Genomic DNA, 17,904 nt, shown 5'->3' with positions numbered 1-17,904 from the left:
AAAATATCAGGGGGAAATATGAAGGCCCCAGGAATGGGGGACGGGGTGGGGATATGAAAACCAAGAATGTGGTCCATCTGGAACTTCCCATAGCATCTCATGAGGGTGTACTGTGAGTCCCAAAAGTAGGTACATCCACTGTAGGAGAGCTTAGCCAGGGAGGCCATGGATTAGTGTTCCTTTCCAGCTTCACATATGTCATGACAAAAATGTCAAAGGCTAGTGTGGGGTCTAGCACAGGGCTAGGGCCAGGGATATGAGATGGAGTAACCCCAGGGAAAGCTGACATTCATTTTGGGGTTTAACCATTTGTCCTTGACCAAATCTATCCAGTTGTATACTTTGTAGCCCACCTCTCTCTCTCTCTCTCTCTCTCTCTCTCTCTCTCTCTCTCTGTCTGTCTGTCTCTCTTGATAATGTTATATTTACCCTTTAAGTGACAACTAAATAAACAACATTTCCAGTTTTTTTTCAGATGCCATAAATACCTATTCTTAATCATTTTCAGTAATGGTGCTTCTAATGAAAAATGGTAAAGCATTCTGACTTTAAATGAACATAAGAATGATGACCTCAAAGCTAATAGACCATTTGCTGTATTCTAGACAGAAGCTCTTTCTCAGCCCTGTAAACTATTCTGGTCCTTATTCAAACAAAAGCTTTAGATTTATGAAAGGATATTCTTATAGGGGGTCTTAAGTCATCAAAAAGAGAAAGGAATTTTATCTTTTTGAAATAGCAGCTAGACTGCTCATTGATAGAAGTGCAAATGGTAGAAAAAGTCAGAAACAGTGAGGCTGAAGTTTTGCTTAAATAGAGGAGTGAAAATCTGAGCAGGGCAGAGTCATGTGGAAATAATGATGCCAGCAGCAGTGAGGGCAGGCGGGTTTTCTGGCTGCAGTGATGGCCACTGTGAAGACAGATGGGGACCATCACGTTTGAGAAGCCGGGGAGAAGTAACACACAGTTGGACCAGGAAGTTACATCAGGTCCAGGCTGTGAAGAATTCTGAAAGCTAATCAGAGGATGCTCTATCGAATCCTAGAAGCATTAGGGAGCAGGAGAATTCATTGAGAGGGGAATGAGACGGTCAGATCTGCTCTTAGGTAAAATCACTTTGTCATCTGTGTGGAGGAGAGACAGGTATAAAGATCAGCAAGGAGGCTGATGAGGAAGCTGTCAGTATAATCTAGGTGGGAAACGAGGAGGGCCCAAACCATGGAGTTTGGAGATGAGAAGTGTGAGAGACTTGGCGACTGATCGTGTCCCTGGGGTAAGGGACAAGGTGCAGTCAAGGGGGTCTAGAAGGCTAGGCCTGGTGATGCCTTTCACAGAAAGCTGTGTGTGGGTCCATGAGGGCAGGGCCTATCCTGGTGCCTCCTGCATACAGTGGTCGGCATCTTTCTCCCGCTTACTTCCCAGCCTTCTTCCCTGTGACTCCTTGGTATGGCTTCTCACCCATGAGCTTCCACCTGCCCTCTCCTCATTGCCTTTGGCCGGCCGTGCCCCATGCCTGGAATGCTCGGCTTCTCTGAAGGCTCATCTCAAGGACCACCTTCTCTGGGAAGTCTTTTGTAATATCCACACCTTGGTGCTCTCACGTGTGTGCTTCCTTGGGTATGCGGAGGCTCACCCCATAGACCAGAGCTCTTCCAGATCAGGGAGAGTTTGACTTTTGTCTTTGTAGCCCCAATCCCCAGTGGGAAGGAAGCAGAGAGCTTGATTGATATTTTAATGAGTGCTGAGAAGCATTGATTTGAATTAAAGTAGAATAAACAGAATAAGGGAATGTCAACCTGCAAAAAAGTTTTTTAAAGGAGGAAAATTCATCTCATCATTTTTCATTTATTTCCTGTTACTCTCTTTACTGCATTTAACTTTCCAGCCAAACTGACTTTCTTGCATTTAGCAGGCTGTGCTGTCCATTTCTCCTACCTCCTTGCCTTTACACAAGCTGCCTTTCATGCCTTAAAATAGAATCTTTCCTTTACATTTTTAGTCTCCTTCAAGAGTCAGCTCAGGTGCTGCTTATTTTTGGAAATTCATCAGACTTAAAAAAAAAAAGTTATTTTTTAAAAAAAGTAAATAATAAAAGAGTAAAAAAGTAATAAAAAGTAAATAAAAAAGCCTGTCCTGACATGTCTTCACTCACTCATCCATATTGTTGTTTCCTCTTTTGTCCTGCTCTCTCTTTCTCTGTCTCTCTTTGTCTCTGTCTCTTCGTCTCTCTCTCGTTTATTTCTCTGTGCACATGTAATTTCTCAGTCTATATCACAAGATCATAGCTAAGAGTAGCAGAATTTATAAGAGATCTCATCCTTTATTTTACATATGAGAAAACAGAGAGATGGCCTGACTTCATCATCCCACATCATATGTGGCAGAAATAGGATATGAACTCGGGTCCTCTATGTCTCCAACCCAGAATTCTTTGCACTACACACACTCTCCCAGGGGTTTGTGGGACCCGGGGCCTGGTTTTGAATCACAGCTTTTGGCAGAAATATGTGACCTGAGAGGCTTTTTTTTTTCTTTTCAGTGGCTGAATGAAGAGAACATCATTGAGAGGCTGGTGGAGCTGATTCACTCAAACCAGGATGAAGATGTGAGTAGAAAGCCCAAGCTTCACCCCCTTACCCCCGAGAAAGCTGTGAGGGTCTCTGGCTCACTCACAGTCACGTTTTAGCTATTGAGCAGTCCAGCCTCTTCGGATGGATGGTAGAGCAAAATGGCAGCAGGTTTGAAAAGTGGGCATTCCTACATGCTCCTATACCACTCAGTCTGTCTTGTACCCACTTGTTCCTTGATTGGCCTGGGTTATACTAAAGTGAATGAAAGAGGTTTTGTTTTCCTATGGGAGGTAACCTAAGGAATCTTTCTGTAGCATTTATTACTTTAGAGCATCTGCTGTCAATCTTGGATATTGGATTCAAAGGTCTCTGCTGCTTCTGCAGAGACTAGAAAGTGGAACTGGTGAGTCTGGGACACTAGGGGGCGTAGCAGCAAGCTCCATATCTTCATGTCTGTGACCTCCACTCCTCATTTGACTCTTGCCTTGAACGGACTCCTAGAATTTCATGTTTGGACAGGCTCAGGTGGTGTTACACACCGGATGCAGTTCAGAGGGACTCCCGGGCTCCCCTTTTCTATTTGCAGCATTCAGGATGGAGGCCAGCGGACCTTTTGGAAAAGACCCAAAGATCTGCTTTGGGTACTGAAGTTAAAAGCAATTGATTAATTCTGTTGGCTGCCTCCCTTTGGCCTTATGCAATAGTTATCATCACAGAATTGGAAGGATTGGAAAGGCCCTCCTGCAAAAGGAACACCCCCAACAAATGGTCATTCAGACCTCATCCTGAGGCAGACCATTCCACTTGGAAAAGAGGCTTTCCTGCCATCAAGCCTCAATCTGATTGAAGATTTCTCATTTTGCCCTTTGGAGTCCATCAGGTCAAGTCCAATAATATTTTCTCCCTGACAAGTTTTCAGATACTCGAAGATAGTTATCATCTCTCTGACTCTTCTCTAGCTTAACCCCAATCTCTTTAATTAATGATCAGTTATTTACTTGACAGATAAAAATGAAACAAAGCAAAACAACTTTAAAAATGTATCTCAAACTAGTGGCTCTTTATTTTCTCAAGTAATTTCTTAAGTTTTTCTTAAACTTTGTCCTTATGGTGTGTATTGTAAAGCTAGAGCCCATGTGTCCCGACCCTGGGCCCTTGCCCTGAAGGCACGAAGGGGTGACATGTGGACGTGTAGGGAGAGCAAAGACGAGGAATGATGAAATTTGTTTGTCTGATTTCACCAACCTTGCCAGGAGGTCTCTGGGGATGACAAATGGCTTTCCTTGTAACAACTTTGTGAGGGAGACAGCACAAGGATAATGTCCGTTTTATGGAGAAGCCAGCTCAGGCACAGAAAAGCCAACCCGAGAGACCCTTGAGATGTCACACAACTCCTGGTTTTTGGAGCTGGGATTTAAATTCAGGTCATCAACTTTAAAGGTGATGCCAGGCCCATCTACATTCTGTCTTTCTGTGCATAGTTTCTCTGTCCTGCATTGTGTATTCACAACATTGCAAAGACTGTCTTTGGACACAGGAGATACTTTTTGCATAACTATTTGGAGATAGTCTAAAGTGTGGCCATTTCCATAGCGACCGCTGAGGAGGCGACTTCAGTTCTTGAGGATTGTGGTTCCTGCTTTTGAGAAGGCTCCTGGGCTTCTTTCTACTGTTCTCACCTAGACCAGTGTCCCCGTCTATGACAGGCTGACATCTGTGAACAGGAGTTGTCTAAAAGCTACAGAGACAAGAGTGGTATAGTAGCTAAATTCCCATATTATTTCCTTACTCGAACACATCAGAGCAGGTGCCCTGTGGCAGCCAAAAGATTAATAGTTGAAGATAGGGGAGCATTACAGGTATATGTAGTGCCCCTGGAGTTCAGAGAACTTAACTAAAAAGCATGAGGTTCTGGTTCACATGACTAGCAAGATGGAGGACTAGACATTTTTTCCTGTTTCTCACAGCCTCTTACATCTTTCCAAAACAAAGTCACATCCCAGACACATAGAACTTCCAACTGTCTCCATGGTCTAGGTCACCTGAAACCCAAAAGAAGGTAAAAAAAAAAATTCCATGGCATCACAACTACTCTGAGCTCACCTAGCTCCTTCTCTTCCTTCACCTACCACATCACTGTTACGTTAACTGGCACAAGGAGCTGACCCATGACTTAGAAGAAAAATCAAACCGTATTACACCTTAGTTCCAGTGCCTTAGAAATCTGGCCTCCAGGCTACAGAATTTGTTGAGAGCTCCTTGGCCAGTATCCCATCAGCATTCTGAGCTATAATGGAACTTTACAGAAGAGTCAGGAAGAATGGAAATGGGAAAGGACATGTCTGGGCTTGGAATAGTGCTGAACCCCATATTCTAACTTCCCCCTTCCTCTCAGAGCCCTGAAGACCAAACTCCAGAAATCATCCCAGCTATAGTGACATCAGCTCTCCTGAATGCTGGGCCAGAGAACTGATGAGCAGAGGGAACGGGACAAGGATGTATATGTGTGGGAGCTAGGTGATGCAGTGGATAGAGTCCTAAAGTTAGGAGGACCCAAATTCTAATCTCGCCTCAGACCCTTAACACTTCCTGACTGTGTGACCCTGGGCAAGTCACGTAACCCCAATTGCCTCAGCAAAAAAAAAAAAAAGAATGTATGTGTGTGGAGAGACGGGGAAGGTGACTGGATGGCTCTCTAGTATCCCTGAGGGAAAGAGCCCAACACCTAGCTGGAACCAATTCTGTGCCCCCAAAATCACTTGGGGCAGAAAGATACTATGAATTACCCGCTGTGAGAGGAAATTCAGGTTTGGAATCCAACCGCCAGGGAAACCACTGTCAGAGAGGAGAGTCAGCAGATGAACAATAGGAGAAAATGAAGGAAAAAGGACTGAAGTAACCTAAGATCTCAGGAAGAAGAAAACTCAAATACCTTGAACATAAGCAGATAAAATCAAGAAGGAAAACTAATCTGACCTCTATATGTAGCAGATGAGTTCAAATACTGCAAAACAAAGAAAAATCAACACTTGAGAGAGAGGACCCTGCAGAATTTGAGAATGAAACCACAGCATGCTATTCCTGAGTGGTCTGAAAAAAGAAATAAGAATTTGAGAGCAGTATTTATGAGCTGCACAGCAAAAATAAATGGCAGAACAGAAAAACTTGAATCTGAAATGGCAAATCTCACCAAAAAAATCCACAGAGAGAACAGTTGGTTGGGCATGTAAATACATGGAAGTGAAGAACAATCTAGATGTTGTCTACCCAACAGAACATCTTGCTCATTAGGACAGGATGCATAGAAACAGTTTAAAGATTCTGGATCTCCCAGAAGAACAAGAGAAGTCAAAAGTGAGTATCACAAGTGATAATACAAGAGCTTCTGAATGCAGCAAATGAACTGCCAGTGGAAAAAATTCACAAATCATTTCTGGGCTTCAGACTCCAAGACATGTACACGTACTGGTTTTTTTTTTAAGCAATTTAATTTAGAAACAACAGGTCTTTCAAGCAATCGGGAGAAAAACCTTCAAATACTGCAATAATAAAGAGATTTTTGAAACATTCTTATAAAGAAAAACAGACCTGAACATTTTATTGGTTTCTTGAATACTCCATTCAACAGAAATGCAAGAAGGAAGAATAAATGTGTTAGTCATGAACAGGTGATATCAGAGAGACCAGTAAGAGATGACTTCTTTTTAATTAAGTTTTATTTGTTTGTAATTTGCAGAATAAAATAAGCATTTCCAAAAATTAGTACAATAAAAAAGATTTCATATGAAACTACAAATTTAATATGTAAAACTTGTTATTCATTTTAAATATGTAACAAAGTTATTGTGTAATTTTTACCCCTTTTTTTCTTCCCTCCATCCCACTCTAGAGATGGGTACCATTAGACACAAAGATATATGCATATGTATGTGAAATCCTTCCAGACATCCTTTCATTTATCTGTTCTTTGTCTGGATTTCCTTAGCATCTTTCTTCATAGGTACTTTGTAATTCATTTAGTTATTTATAGTAGTCAAAATGACTTATTCACTCAAGGTTGTTTTGAAAACAATATTCTGTTTACAGTATACAGTGTTCTCTTGGCTCTGCTCATTTCACTTCCTATTACTTCGTGCAAGTCAGTCCATGTTCCCTCAAGATAATCAAACTCATCATTTCCTACAGCAAAGCAGTACTCTATCACAATCAGATCACAGCCTCCCAACCATTCCCCAGATGATGGGCATCCCCACAATCTCCAGTCCCCTGCCACTACAAACATAAAATTCTTTTTAAGAGATTTCTTTCTAAAAGGAAAGATAGGAAATAGGAGTGAAGGCAAAAGTGAGTCTTTAATTTGGTGATGGGAAAGTGTTCTTTTGCTGAATATCTCTATAGGTGAAGAGAAATGTTCTGAAAAGAGAGGTGGACCTTGTTAAGTGGATTTTGGTACTTGAAAAGACTACTAGTCCTACCTTGAAGGCTGGGGGAAGAGATGGAACTCCTGGGCCCATCTGGTACCTGAAAGAGTGGGAAGGAATGGACTCAGGAGATTTTGAGGCAAATAGGGAAGGAAGGTGATGGGGCATGGGCAAAGGGTATTAGCAGTGTACTGCCTAATCAACTCTATGGAGATGAGGGAGTATGCCATGGGTCGGTATCCTCTTAGCTATAAAATTGGCTTTGTTGTGGGAGTGAGATAAAATGGGAAAGTGGACTCTATAGGGCAAGTTCCATGCCCCTAGAAGTGAGAGCTCAGAATAGATAGGTTGGAAATTTTGATTCTATGAAGAACAAGAATAGAGAGAGACTAGATAATTACATGGGTCATGAACCAGAGATTGAAGGTCTAGAGTAGATAAAAAAAGAGGTTGGATAGTGAAGAGCATGGGAGAAATCCTCTTGGAAAAGAGCACATAAAATAATTTTTAAAAAAACACAACTAATAAATAGAACTAATTTAAGGTGAATAGAGATGGAGGAAAATCTGCTTGACTGAGAGGGAAAAAAAGAGGAAGAACTAATTAGATAAAAGCAGGAAAGAAATTGGAATTAAAAATCAAAAAGGACAAAATAAAAATTCTTGATGTAACCAGGGGTAAGGAGAAGAGAGCTGATGGGAACAGGCCCACTTTAAGCTTAAACTGAACTTAAGACTTAAGCTAAAACTGAAGAGATGTAATACTGTGTTTACATCATAACTTGGGGGAAAAACAATATCAGAAAGAAATGGAGGAAAATGTAAACCTCATTCTTATAACTTTGAATGTAAATGGATTAAAAACAATCCAGTAAAATGAAACAGTGACTGACTGGATAAGAAGGCAAATCCCTATATTCTATGGCTTCCAAGGAATACATTCCAATAACAAAGAAGCAGAATTGAAGATGATGGAAAAAAATGTACTACATATAAGTGAATTTTAAAAATTAAGAGTTGCAATCTTGCTATCTGAGAAAGCAAAAATAAAAAATATATATAAAAAGGCATAAACAAAGAAATGGCATTATGCTGAAATGAATATAGCATAGTTAACAAATCAAAATTGGTAATAACAAAGTAAATTAATATCAGTAATATATATGATCCAAATTCATAAAGGAAACATTAATTGAGCTATAAGGAGATAGAGATTATAATACACTAGGGACAGGAGAATAAAATATCCTGATCTCAATCTTGGATAATTTTCATCTGAAGATAAAAAGAAAAATGTGGAACTCAAAAAAATTGCTAGAGAAACTGGAATTTAAAGACTTATGATAACTCCTAAATGGGATTACAAATTAATGCTTTTAACACCTTTTTACAAAAATTGGTCATGTATTAGGGCACAGAGGTATTACAACCAAATGTAAAAAGGCAGAAATAATAAATATATTCTTTACAAACTATGACCCAAAATGGTCTTTGGTTCAGGGACCACAAACAGAAAGACCTATGGAGACTTAACAATGAAATCCCAAATAATGGATGAATCAAAAACGAAATCATAGGAAAAAATTATGTGAAAAAAAATCGATGAAACAGCAGATGAAATTTCTAAGATGCAGCTAAAGCAGTCCTAAAGGGGAAAAATTAATACCCTACAAACATATGTTAACAAAATAGAAAAGAAGAGGATTAATGAACTGGATATAATTTTTTTTATTAAAACTTTTTCTTTTCAAAACACATGAATAGATAAATTTTCAACATTTACCCTTATAAAACCTTGTGTTCCAAATTTTTTCCCTTCCTCCCACCCCTACCACTAGATGGCAAGTAACTAGATATGTATTTTAAAAAATTATAGAAATCCAACAAACCTAAAATAAGCACAAAAAAGGATGTATTAAAGGAGAAATAGGTAGATTGGAAACTATAACAAATGATAACTAAAACTAAGAGCTGGATCTTTGAAAAGACTTAAGATTTAATCTGGTTAAACAGAAGAGGGCAGAAAATAAAATCAAATAGAAATGAAGCTGAAATTGCTTCAAAATCTAAAGAAATTAAAAGACTAATGGAACTTATTATACACATATGCCAACATAAGTTAAAAAGAAACAGAAGAAAAAGCTATAGACCCATATCAGTGATTAATGATTAAAAAAATTTAAACTAAACAAAATCCCATTGAACACATTACATAATTTTAGCCTAGAAATCATTTATTATTGATGTGGGTGATGTAGAAACCAGGTGATGATAGGCACTAAAAATTAGGGTTTGGTCATGTAAAGAATTCACAATGGCCATTCTCTTTGGCAAAAGGTCCATTTATTTAGGGAAGTGGCTACAGACAAAATGAAGGGATACAATAGACACCAGGAATGGTATATATGAAATGAGAGCTGGGACAGTATAGAAAGGCAAGTGCCTCAGTGGAACTCATAATTAGCCAGCAGTATGCCCCATGAGGGCATATCTTAGATGACAGGCTTTCCAAATAACTACAAAATACATTAAATACCTAGGGATTGACCCGCCAAAGCACACAAAAGATTTGTATAGCATCAATTATAAAATGCCCCTTAAAATGACAGGAAAAAATAATGATGAATGTTGGAGGGGATGCGGGAAAACTGGGACACTAATGCATTGTTGGTGGAGTTGTGAACGAATCCAACCATTCTGGAGAGCAATCTGGAATTATGCCCAAAAAATTATCAAATTGTGCATACCCTTTGATCAGCAGTGTTTCTATTGGGCTTATATCCCAAAGAAATACTAAAGAAGGGAAAGGGACCTGTATGTGCCAAAATGTTTGTAGCAGCCCTATTTGTAGTGGCTAGAAACTGGAAAATGAATGGATGCCCATCCATTGGAGAATGGCTGGGTAAATTGTGTTATATGAATGTTATGGAATATTATTGTTCTGTAAGAAATGACCAGCAGGATGAATACAGAGAGGACTGGCGAGACTTACATGAACTGATGCTAAGTGAAATGAGCAGAACCAGGAGATCATTATACACTTCGACAACGATAATGTATGAGGACATATTTTGATGGAAGTGGATTTCTTTGACAAAGAGACCTAAGTTTCAATTGATAAATGACGGACATAAGCAGCTACACCCAAAAAACGAACACTGGGAAACGAATGTGAACTATCTGCATTTTAGTTTTTCTTCCCGGGTTATTTCTACCTTCTGAATCCAATTCTCCCTATGCAACAAGAGAACTGTTGGGTTCTGCAAACATATATTGTATCTAAGATATACTGCAACATATCCAACATATAAAGGACTGCTTGCCATCTAGGGGAGGGGGTGGAGGGAGGGAGGGGGAAAAAAATCGGAAAAGAAACGAGTGCAAGGAATAATGTTGTCAATATAAAGTAATCATTAAATAAAAAATAAAAATTAAAAAAAAATGCCCCTTAAAGAAGTAAAAGAACAACTTAAATTTTCAATGTATGGTTAGTCCATGCCAATATAATAAAAGTGATACAAAATTACTTGGCAACTTCAATCCTATACCAATTTTATAAAATTGATAAAATAATAAAATTCATTTGAAAATATAAAAGATCTATAATATCAAGGTATATGATGAAAAGAAGTAGGAATGAAGGGGAAATAGTACCTCCAGACCTCATACTACATGATAAAGCAGCAATGTCAAAAACCATTGAATATAAGGACAGCTTCAGTAGCTGTATGACCCTTGTTGGCAAATCACTGTTTGCCTCCGTTTTTTCATCTGTCAAATGAATGGGAGAAATAAATGGGAAACCATTCCATTATCTTTGCCAAAAAAAACCCAAATAGGGTCATAAAGACTGGAACATGACTGAAATGTCTAAATAACATTGGTTAAAAAATGAGATCAGTGGAACAGATTCAACAAGGGAGAATTTGAAACAATAGAACTCAGTAACCCAGTGGTTAATAAAGTAGAAAACATAAATTATCTAGAAAAAAGCACCTTATTTGATTAAAAAAAAAAACTGCTGGGAAAACTAGAAAGATGTCTGGTTATAAATTAGGTTAGAATAGCATCTTATACCATGTTCCACAATACTTTCTAAATGTATATGTATATAACCTTCATATTAAAGATCATACTATTTTTAAAAATTAGAAAAGAAGCAGATCATATATTTCTCAAAGCTATGGTAAGAAATATATTCTTAATCAAACCAGAAATGAAATTAATTACAAAAGATAAAATAGGTAATATTGCTTACATGAAAGTGAAGAGTTTCTGTATAGATAAAATTAATATACCTAGATAACCAGAGAAATAGTCAAATGGGAAATCTATACATCATATTTCTCTGATAAGAGTTTATTTAAGTTATATAAACAACAACTATATACGTAAGCTTAATGCCAGAATTTGAAACTATGTCCAGAGAGCTATAAAACTGTACATCCTTTGATCCAGCAGTGTTACTACTGGGTCTGTATCCCAAAAGAGATCATGAAAGAGGAAAAAGAACTCACATGTGCAAAAATGTTTCTAGCAGCCCTTTTTGTAGAGTCAAGGAGCTGGAAACTGAGTGAATACTTTTCAGAATGGGGAATGAATAAGTTATGGTATATGAATGTAATAAAATATTATTCTATAAGAAATGATGAGCAGGCTGATTCCAGAAAAGCCCCAAAAGATTTACATGAACTGATGTTGAGTGAAATGAGCAGAACCAGAAGAACATTGTACACAGTAATAGCAAGATGTAATCAACTGTAATAAATTTTAACTCTTCTCAGCAATTCAGTGATCCAAGTTAATTCCAATAGATTTGGGACAGAAAATGCCATCTGCTTCCTAAGATAGAACTAAGGAGACTGAATGTGGATCAAAGCATAGTATTTCCACCTTTTAATTTGCTCTTTCTTACACATGTTTTTTTCCTTTTGGTTTGATTTTTCTTGCACAACATGACAAATAAGGAAATATGTTTAAAAGGAGTGTACATGTATAATTTATATCAGATTGCTTGTTGTCCTTGCGAAGGAGAGGTAAGAGAAGGAGGGAGAAAAATTTAGAACACAAAATCTCACAAAAATGAATGTCTATATGTAATTAGGAGAATAAAATACTATTGACAAAAAAAAAGACTATTTAATAGCCATTCCTCAGTAAATGAGTAGTAAAAAGATATGAATAGTTTTCAAAAGAACTGCAGTTTTCATAGCCACATGAAAAAAAAATGCTCCAAATAATTAATAATAAGAGAAATACAAATCAAAACCATCCTGAAATTTTACTTCATACCCTGCAAGTTGGCAAAAGTGACAAAAAATGGCCACCATCAGTTTGGAGAGGTGGTAGAATGATAGGCATATTAATAGTGGAACTGTAAAATGATACAGCTATTTTGGAAAGGGGAATTCTGCAAGTAAAGTGATTAAAATGTCCATATCCTTTGAACTAGAGACTTATTGAACTTATTCCCCAGGGGAGCCATTGATAAAAAGAAAGTCCTCAGATACACTAAATATTGATGGTGTTTTCTTGGTAGCAAATAATTGGAAGCAAAGTAGATGTGCATTGATTGGAGAATGGCTACATAAATTGTGGTATCTGAATGGAATGACATATTTCTGTGCTTGAGAAATGGCTGTGATAGGGATACAGAGGAACATGATGTAGAGTAAACAATCAAGAAAACAGTCTTCCCAGTGACTACAACAATGTAAATGAGGAGAAAGACACACACACTAAAAAATCAAAAGTAAATGTAACAAAATTATAAAATCCAGCAGAATTGGACTCAGAATGGAGAGAGATGAGAAAGACGCTCCCAAATCATCCCTCAGTGGAAGAGAGGGAAGTCCATAGGGATTAAGCATGGCAAGTTTGGGGACTTTTCTGTGTATCGATCATTGTGTTGCTCTTTTATTTGAGGGAGGAACATCTTTAAAAATTCCATTTAAATTTGTTGTATGGCATAGTTTTGAGGGGAGGGATAAGGGGAGATAACTGTGATATAAAAATATAAAAACTTGCAATGCAGCTGAGCCTTAATCCAGATTCCTGGGGAAAGTATTCAGAGCTAGTCTGTCATCATATTTGTGTTTACCTGGAGGAAAGGAAGCCATCCCTTTTTGCAATACATTGCTTATTTTGTTTGTTCTAGAGAGGCAGCTTGGTAAATGGGAAACAGTGCTGGCCCTGGAGTCTGTGTGGCTTTGAATTGTGAGTGCCACCTTGGACCCTTATAAACTGTGTCACTTTATCTTTGTGACCCTCAATTTCCTCATCCACAAAATGGCATTTGGAATAAGTAATAAAGTAATCTATAATATCACATAATAAATAAAAGATGGTGTTGAATGGCTATTACACTCTTGTGAGGACTATGTGAAGCTGTCTAGTTTGCTGTTTTTAATGTTCACCAAGAAGGCTGCTCTGAGTTGATGTAGAAAAACCTTGATTCTGAAACATAAGAGCAAATTTGTTTTGTTTTTACCAATGTCTAGGTTAAGAAAGGAGTAGTAGGGGGCATATTGGCTTTCATCTCTGCTACACTAGCTTCTTTATTCTGGGTAGCAATTCTGTTCGTGACTAATGGGGTCATTCTTGTCATTTGTGATCATTCTCAGAGACAATCAAATGCTTCTCAGACCCTCTGTGATATCATTCGACTCAGCAGAGACCAGAGCAATCAGATGCAAGAGCTTTCTGAGCCTGACCCCCTCCTCGCAGCCCTGGAGTCGTGAGTACCCAGTAACACAAGGCCCCTGGCAACATTGTCCCGTAATTCCACTGTAACTGGGTCCTGTCTGTCTTTAGAGACATTGATGTTTGTCTTCAGAATGGACTGCCGGGTACTTTCCTGCCTGACATCTGATAGGAGCATGGACCTCCCTCATCAGCCAGGCTTTCCTACTGTTTGGTGGCACCCTTAACATGACCAGTCACTTTTCTCCTGTCCTTAATGGAGATTTCATTTCCTCTTTTTGTCCCTTAGAATGCCCAAGATGAATTTGATGCATTCTCCTTTTTCCTGACAGTAACTCAAGTATCTATTTAACAGACAGGGATGTGTGGAACAGCTTCTAAAGAACATGTTTGATGGAGACTTGACTGAAAACTGTTTAGTCAATGGCACTCAAATTTTACTGACATTGTTGGAAACAAGAAGATCTGGGTAAGTCCTTTTCTTAAAGAAGATGCATTTGTGCGACGTCTGACCTTAACACTTAGTTTAACCCCCGAGAAGTGTGGGAGTCATTTTGCTTATTATACCAATCAGTAAATTAGTATTTATTAAGGGTCAACTAGGTACCGGTAACTCAAGACAAAACAAAGGTAGTTTTTGTCTTTAAGGAGCTTACATTCTAAGGGATGAGGCAACTTTTATTAATATTAATGTAGACAAGGTATTTTTAAAATACATACAAGGTGATATGGAACAAGAGGCCCAAATAGTTGTTGATGTCAGGAAAGGCCCCATGTAGAAGGCAAGGCTTTTGCTGAGCTTTAGAGAAAATGAGAGAGGCTAAGAAGAGGCAAAGAAGAGGAAGATGGGCATTCCAGGAAGGTGGCACAGATAGTGCAAAGATGGGGAGAAGGGACAGGATTTGCGGAATATGAGGAAGTAGCAAGAAAACCAGACTGGCTGAATCTCCAGGTCAGAGAAAGGGACTAAGGAAGGCTGAGAAATAGAGGGCTTTGAATACCAGGTATAGGAATGAAATCAGTGGAACCAAGAAAACAGCTTACAAAGTGACTTCAATTATGTAAGAACAACCATAGAACAAAAGTGAATGTTAACAAAATTTAAAAGAATAAGCTTTCCCTCAAGATACAACAATTAACTGTCATCTCCTAAGACTGGGGGTCCAGGGGAGGGCAAATACTGTACATTCTATCAGACTCTTCAGTATTCTGCTTGGTTTTATTGATTTCTTTTTTCCTTCTTGTTGTAAGGGATATTGTAAGGGATAGCCTACTTGGAAGAATATATTCTAGGTAATAGAAAAATGGAAATATCCATAAAATCTTTTTTTTTTTTTTAAGAAAAACAATTTACAATTAAGGCCATTTAGAAATTGAGTGTTCTGCTCTTATCAGGAAAGAGTTCTCTTATCATATGTAGATGTTCAGACAAAGGCAAAGTGATTATTTGTTGGGAGTGCTATCAGAGAGAATCATGGGAACTATGATGAGGTTGGATCATGTGACTTCAGAGTTCCCTCCAAATTCTAGGTTCAATAAATCCTTGGGAAGGTGAAAAGTGGGGTTCTGGCTGCATCTCCCCTTTCCAGACTTCTTCACGTGAGGTACAAAGACCAATTTTGTTAGAATTCCACTGACTGCTTATAATACTACTCCTTCCTTGTCCTCTCCCTTAAATTTCACTTTCCAAATAAAATTTGTTTCCTTCCATATGTTTCAGCAAATTCTTACTTCTGATATATATGCTTGTCTTAAAATTATGTCTTATAATTTGGTTCAACAAAATTGTTAAGTGCTATTGAGGGCAAAGTGCTGTTTGTGCTTGAGATACACAAACAAGGTGGTCTCTGCCCTACTAGAATGATAAAAACACATACACAGATAAGTACATTCTAGATAATTTGGAGGAGAAGACTCCCTGAAGGCAGGGACTGTCTTTTTTTATATCTTATCCATTTCAGTGGACAGAGAGTCATCAGTTACTGATTTCTTTTGTGTCATGGATGATTAAAAAGTTGACATACTAACGCCCTTCCAAGTACCCGTTGGTGTTAGGCTTATCAGGCCTACCTCATCGAGAACCTTCAAGGGGCAGAGTCAAGATCGCAGAGTAAGAGGCAGCATTTTTGCCTACATCAACTGGCATACTGCCTTCACAATCACCTAAAAACCCCGCCCGATTGAATTCTGATTTGGAAAGCCAAGAAAAAGTCATAGTCGCGTTTCTAGCCTAAAGCAGCCTAGAAAAACAGAGAAGTCTGTAGATACTGTGATGAGGGCTCATCAGAAGCGCAGCATGCCAACATGGACAGTAGGCTGAGGAGTATTCTAGTCTTTCGAGATAACAAGGGAGGGAACTAAGACAGTGTCATGACAGGAAGCACCAGGCAGGAGCTATCAGTGCTGGGAGCAGGAAACAGATGCCATCTGGCAACTCTGTTGCTCATTGTCCTGCTCTAGATCACAAATCCATGGTGAAGAAAAGTGGTCTCTAGAGCATGGGGCCTGGCTGAGCCAGGAAATGATCTGCTTTCTGGGATCTTAAGCTTTGTGGTTCTGAGCCAGGAACAGAGCAGTGAGTCATGGGGACTTAATGGTGACTGTAGCCAAGCACATAAGACTGTAATTGGATGAAGAGAGCAGAAGACCAAGCCCAAAGGGGAATCAATAATTCATTCACTCTGAATCTGCAGAATCTCCCAGCAGGCTAATAGTGATTGAGTTCAGCAGTCATCTGTGCAAACAACATACACAAGCCAATAGACCCAAATCTGCATCAGGAGCTTGCAGAGCTCAGGCCGTGAAAAATGGCAGAAAGAGATAGAAAGACAGAAGCTCCAGCAAAACATTCTTCCCTCCTCCCAGAAGTAAGCAGTCAACGCCAACATAAAGCCTAAAGTCAAAGAGAAGGCTGGAAGAATAAGCAAACTAAGCAAAAAAAAGTTTGTGACCATAATAACTATGGTATTCCTTATGGTATAAGGAATCAAGTCACAAACACAGAAGACAATGACTTGAAAACATATACAAGCAAAGCTTCAAAATAAACTGCAGATTAGATACCAGCCTGACAAGAATTCTTAGAAGAGCTTAAAAAAATAGATTTTCAAAAAAGAGGAAAAAATTTTAAAAGGAAAAAAAATTATAGTAGTAGAGGAAAAAAAATAGAAGACTATGCAAGAAAGTTATGAAAAGAGAGTAACATTTGATAAGAGTTCCAGAATCTTTTTAAAAAAAAATTTAAAACGTTTTATTTTCAAAACACATAGTTTTCAACATTCACCCCTGCAAAACCCTGTGTTCCAAATTTCCCTTTCCTTCCCTCCTCCCCACCCTTTCCTTCCCAACACATGCTAAACATATGCAATTCTTCTATGCATACCTCTACAATTCTCATGCTGCACATGAAAAATCAGATCAAAAAACAAAACAAAATGCAAGCAAAAACAAAAACGGTGAAAACACTAGGTTGTGATCCACACTCAGTTCCCACAGCCCTCTCTCTGGGTATAGATGACTCTCTCCATCACAAGATCATTGCAACTGGCCTGAATCACCTCACTGTTGAAGACAGCTGCATCCTTCAGCACTGACCATAACATAATCAAGTTGTTGCTGTGCACAGTGTTCTCTTGGCTCTACTCATTCCACTCAGCATCAGTTCATGTAAGTCTCTCCAGGCCTCTCTGAAATCATCCTGCTGGTCATTTCTTATAGAAAAATAATATTCCATAATATTCATACACCATAACTTATTCAGCCATTCTCTAATTGATAGGCATCCACTCAGTTTTCTTACCACTGCGAAAAGGGCTGCCACAAACATTTTTGTACATGTTGGTCTTTTTCCCCTTTAATGATCTCTTTGGGATACAACCCCAGTAATGGCACTGCTGGATCAAAGGATATGCAGACTTTGATAGCTCTTTGGGCATTGTTCCAAATTGCTCTCCAGAATGGTCGGATCCATTGACAACTCTACCAACAATGTATTAGTGCCCCAGTTTTCCCACATCCCCTCCAACATTCCTCATTATGTTTTCCTGTCATCTTAGCCAATCTGAGAGGCGTGTAATCAGAGTCGTCTTAAATTGCATTTCTCTCACCAGTAATGATTTAAAGCATTTTTTCATGTGACTAGAAATTTTTCTTACTTCTTCATCTGAAAACGATCTGTTCATATCCTTTGGAGGTACAAAAGGAAACACATCC

General features: G+C 38.6%; 1 protein-coding gene across 3 annotated transcripts in view; it reads left to right on the top strand.

Annotated features, from left to right (window-relative positions):
• The window catches only part of PPP6R2 (protein phosphatase 6 regulatory subunit 2), a 112,832-nt gene that overhangs the window by 68,433 nt on the left and 26,495 nt on the right, over positions 1-17,904 (top strand). For all 3 annotated transcript variants that reach the window (XM_051962600.1, XM_051962598.1, XM_051962599.1), the window contains 3 exons: positions 2,540-2,605; positions 13,614-13,726; positions 14,048-14,161. In XM_051962600.1, coding sequence (XP_051818560.1) covers positions 2,540-2,605; positions 13,614-13,726; positions 14,048-14,161 — 293 coding nt within the window. The remainder of the gene's footprint in view (positions 1-2,539; positions 2,606-13,613; positions 13,727-14,047; positions 14,162-17,904) is intronic.

Source organism: Antechinus flavipes, chromosome 5 (genome assembly GCF_016432865.1).
Source record: "Antechinus flavipes isolate AdamAnt ecotype Samford, QLD, Australia chromosome 5, AdamAnt_v2, whole genome shotgun sequence".
Lineage (NCBI taxonomy): Eukaryota > Metazoa > Chordata > Mammalia > Dasyuromorphia > Dasyuridae > Antechinus > Antechinus flavipes.
Note: the sequence above shows the minus strand (reverse complement) of the source record. Positions and strands in the feature narration are given on the sequence as shown.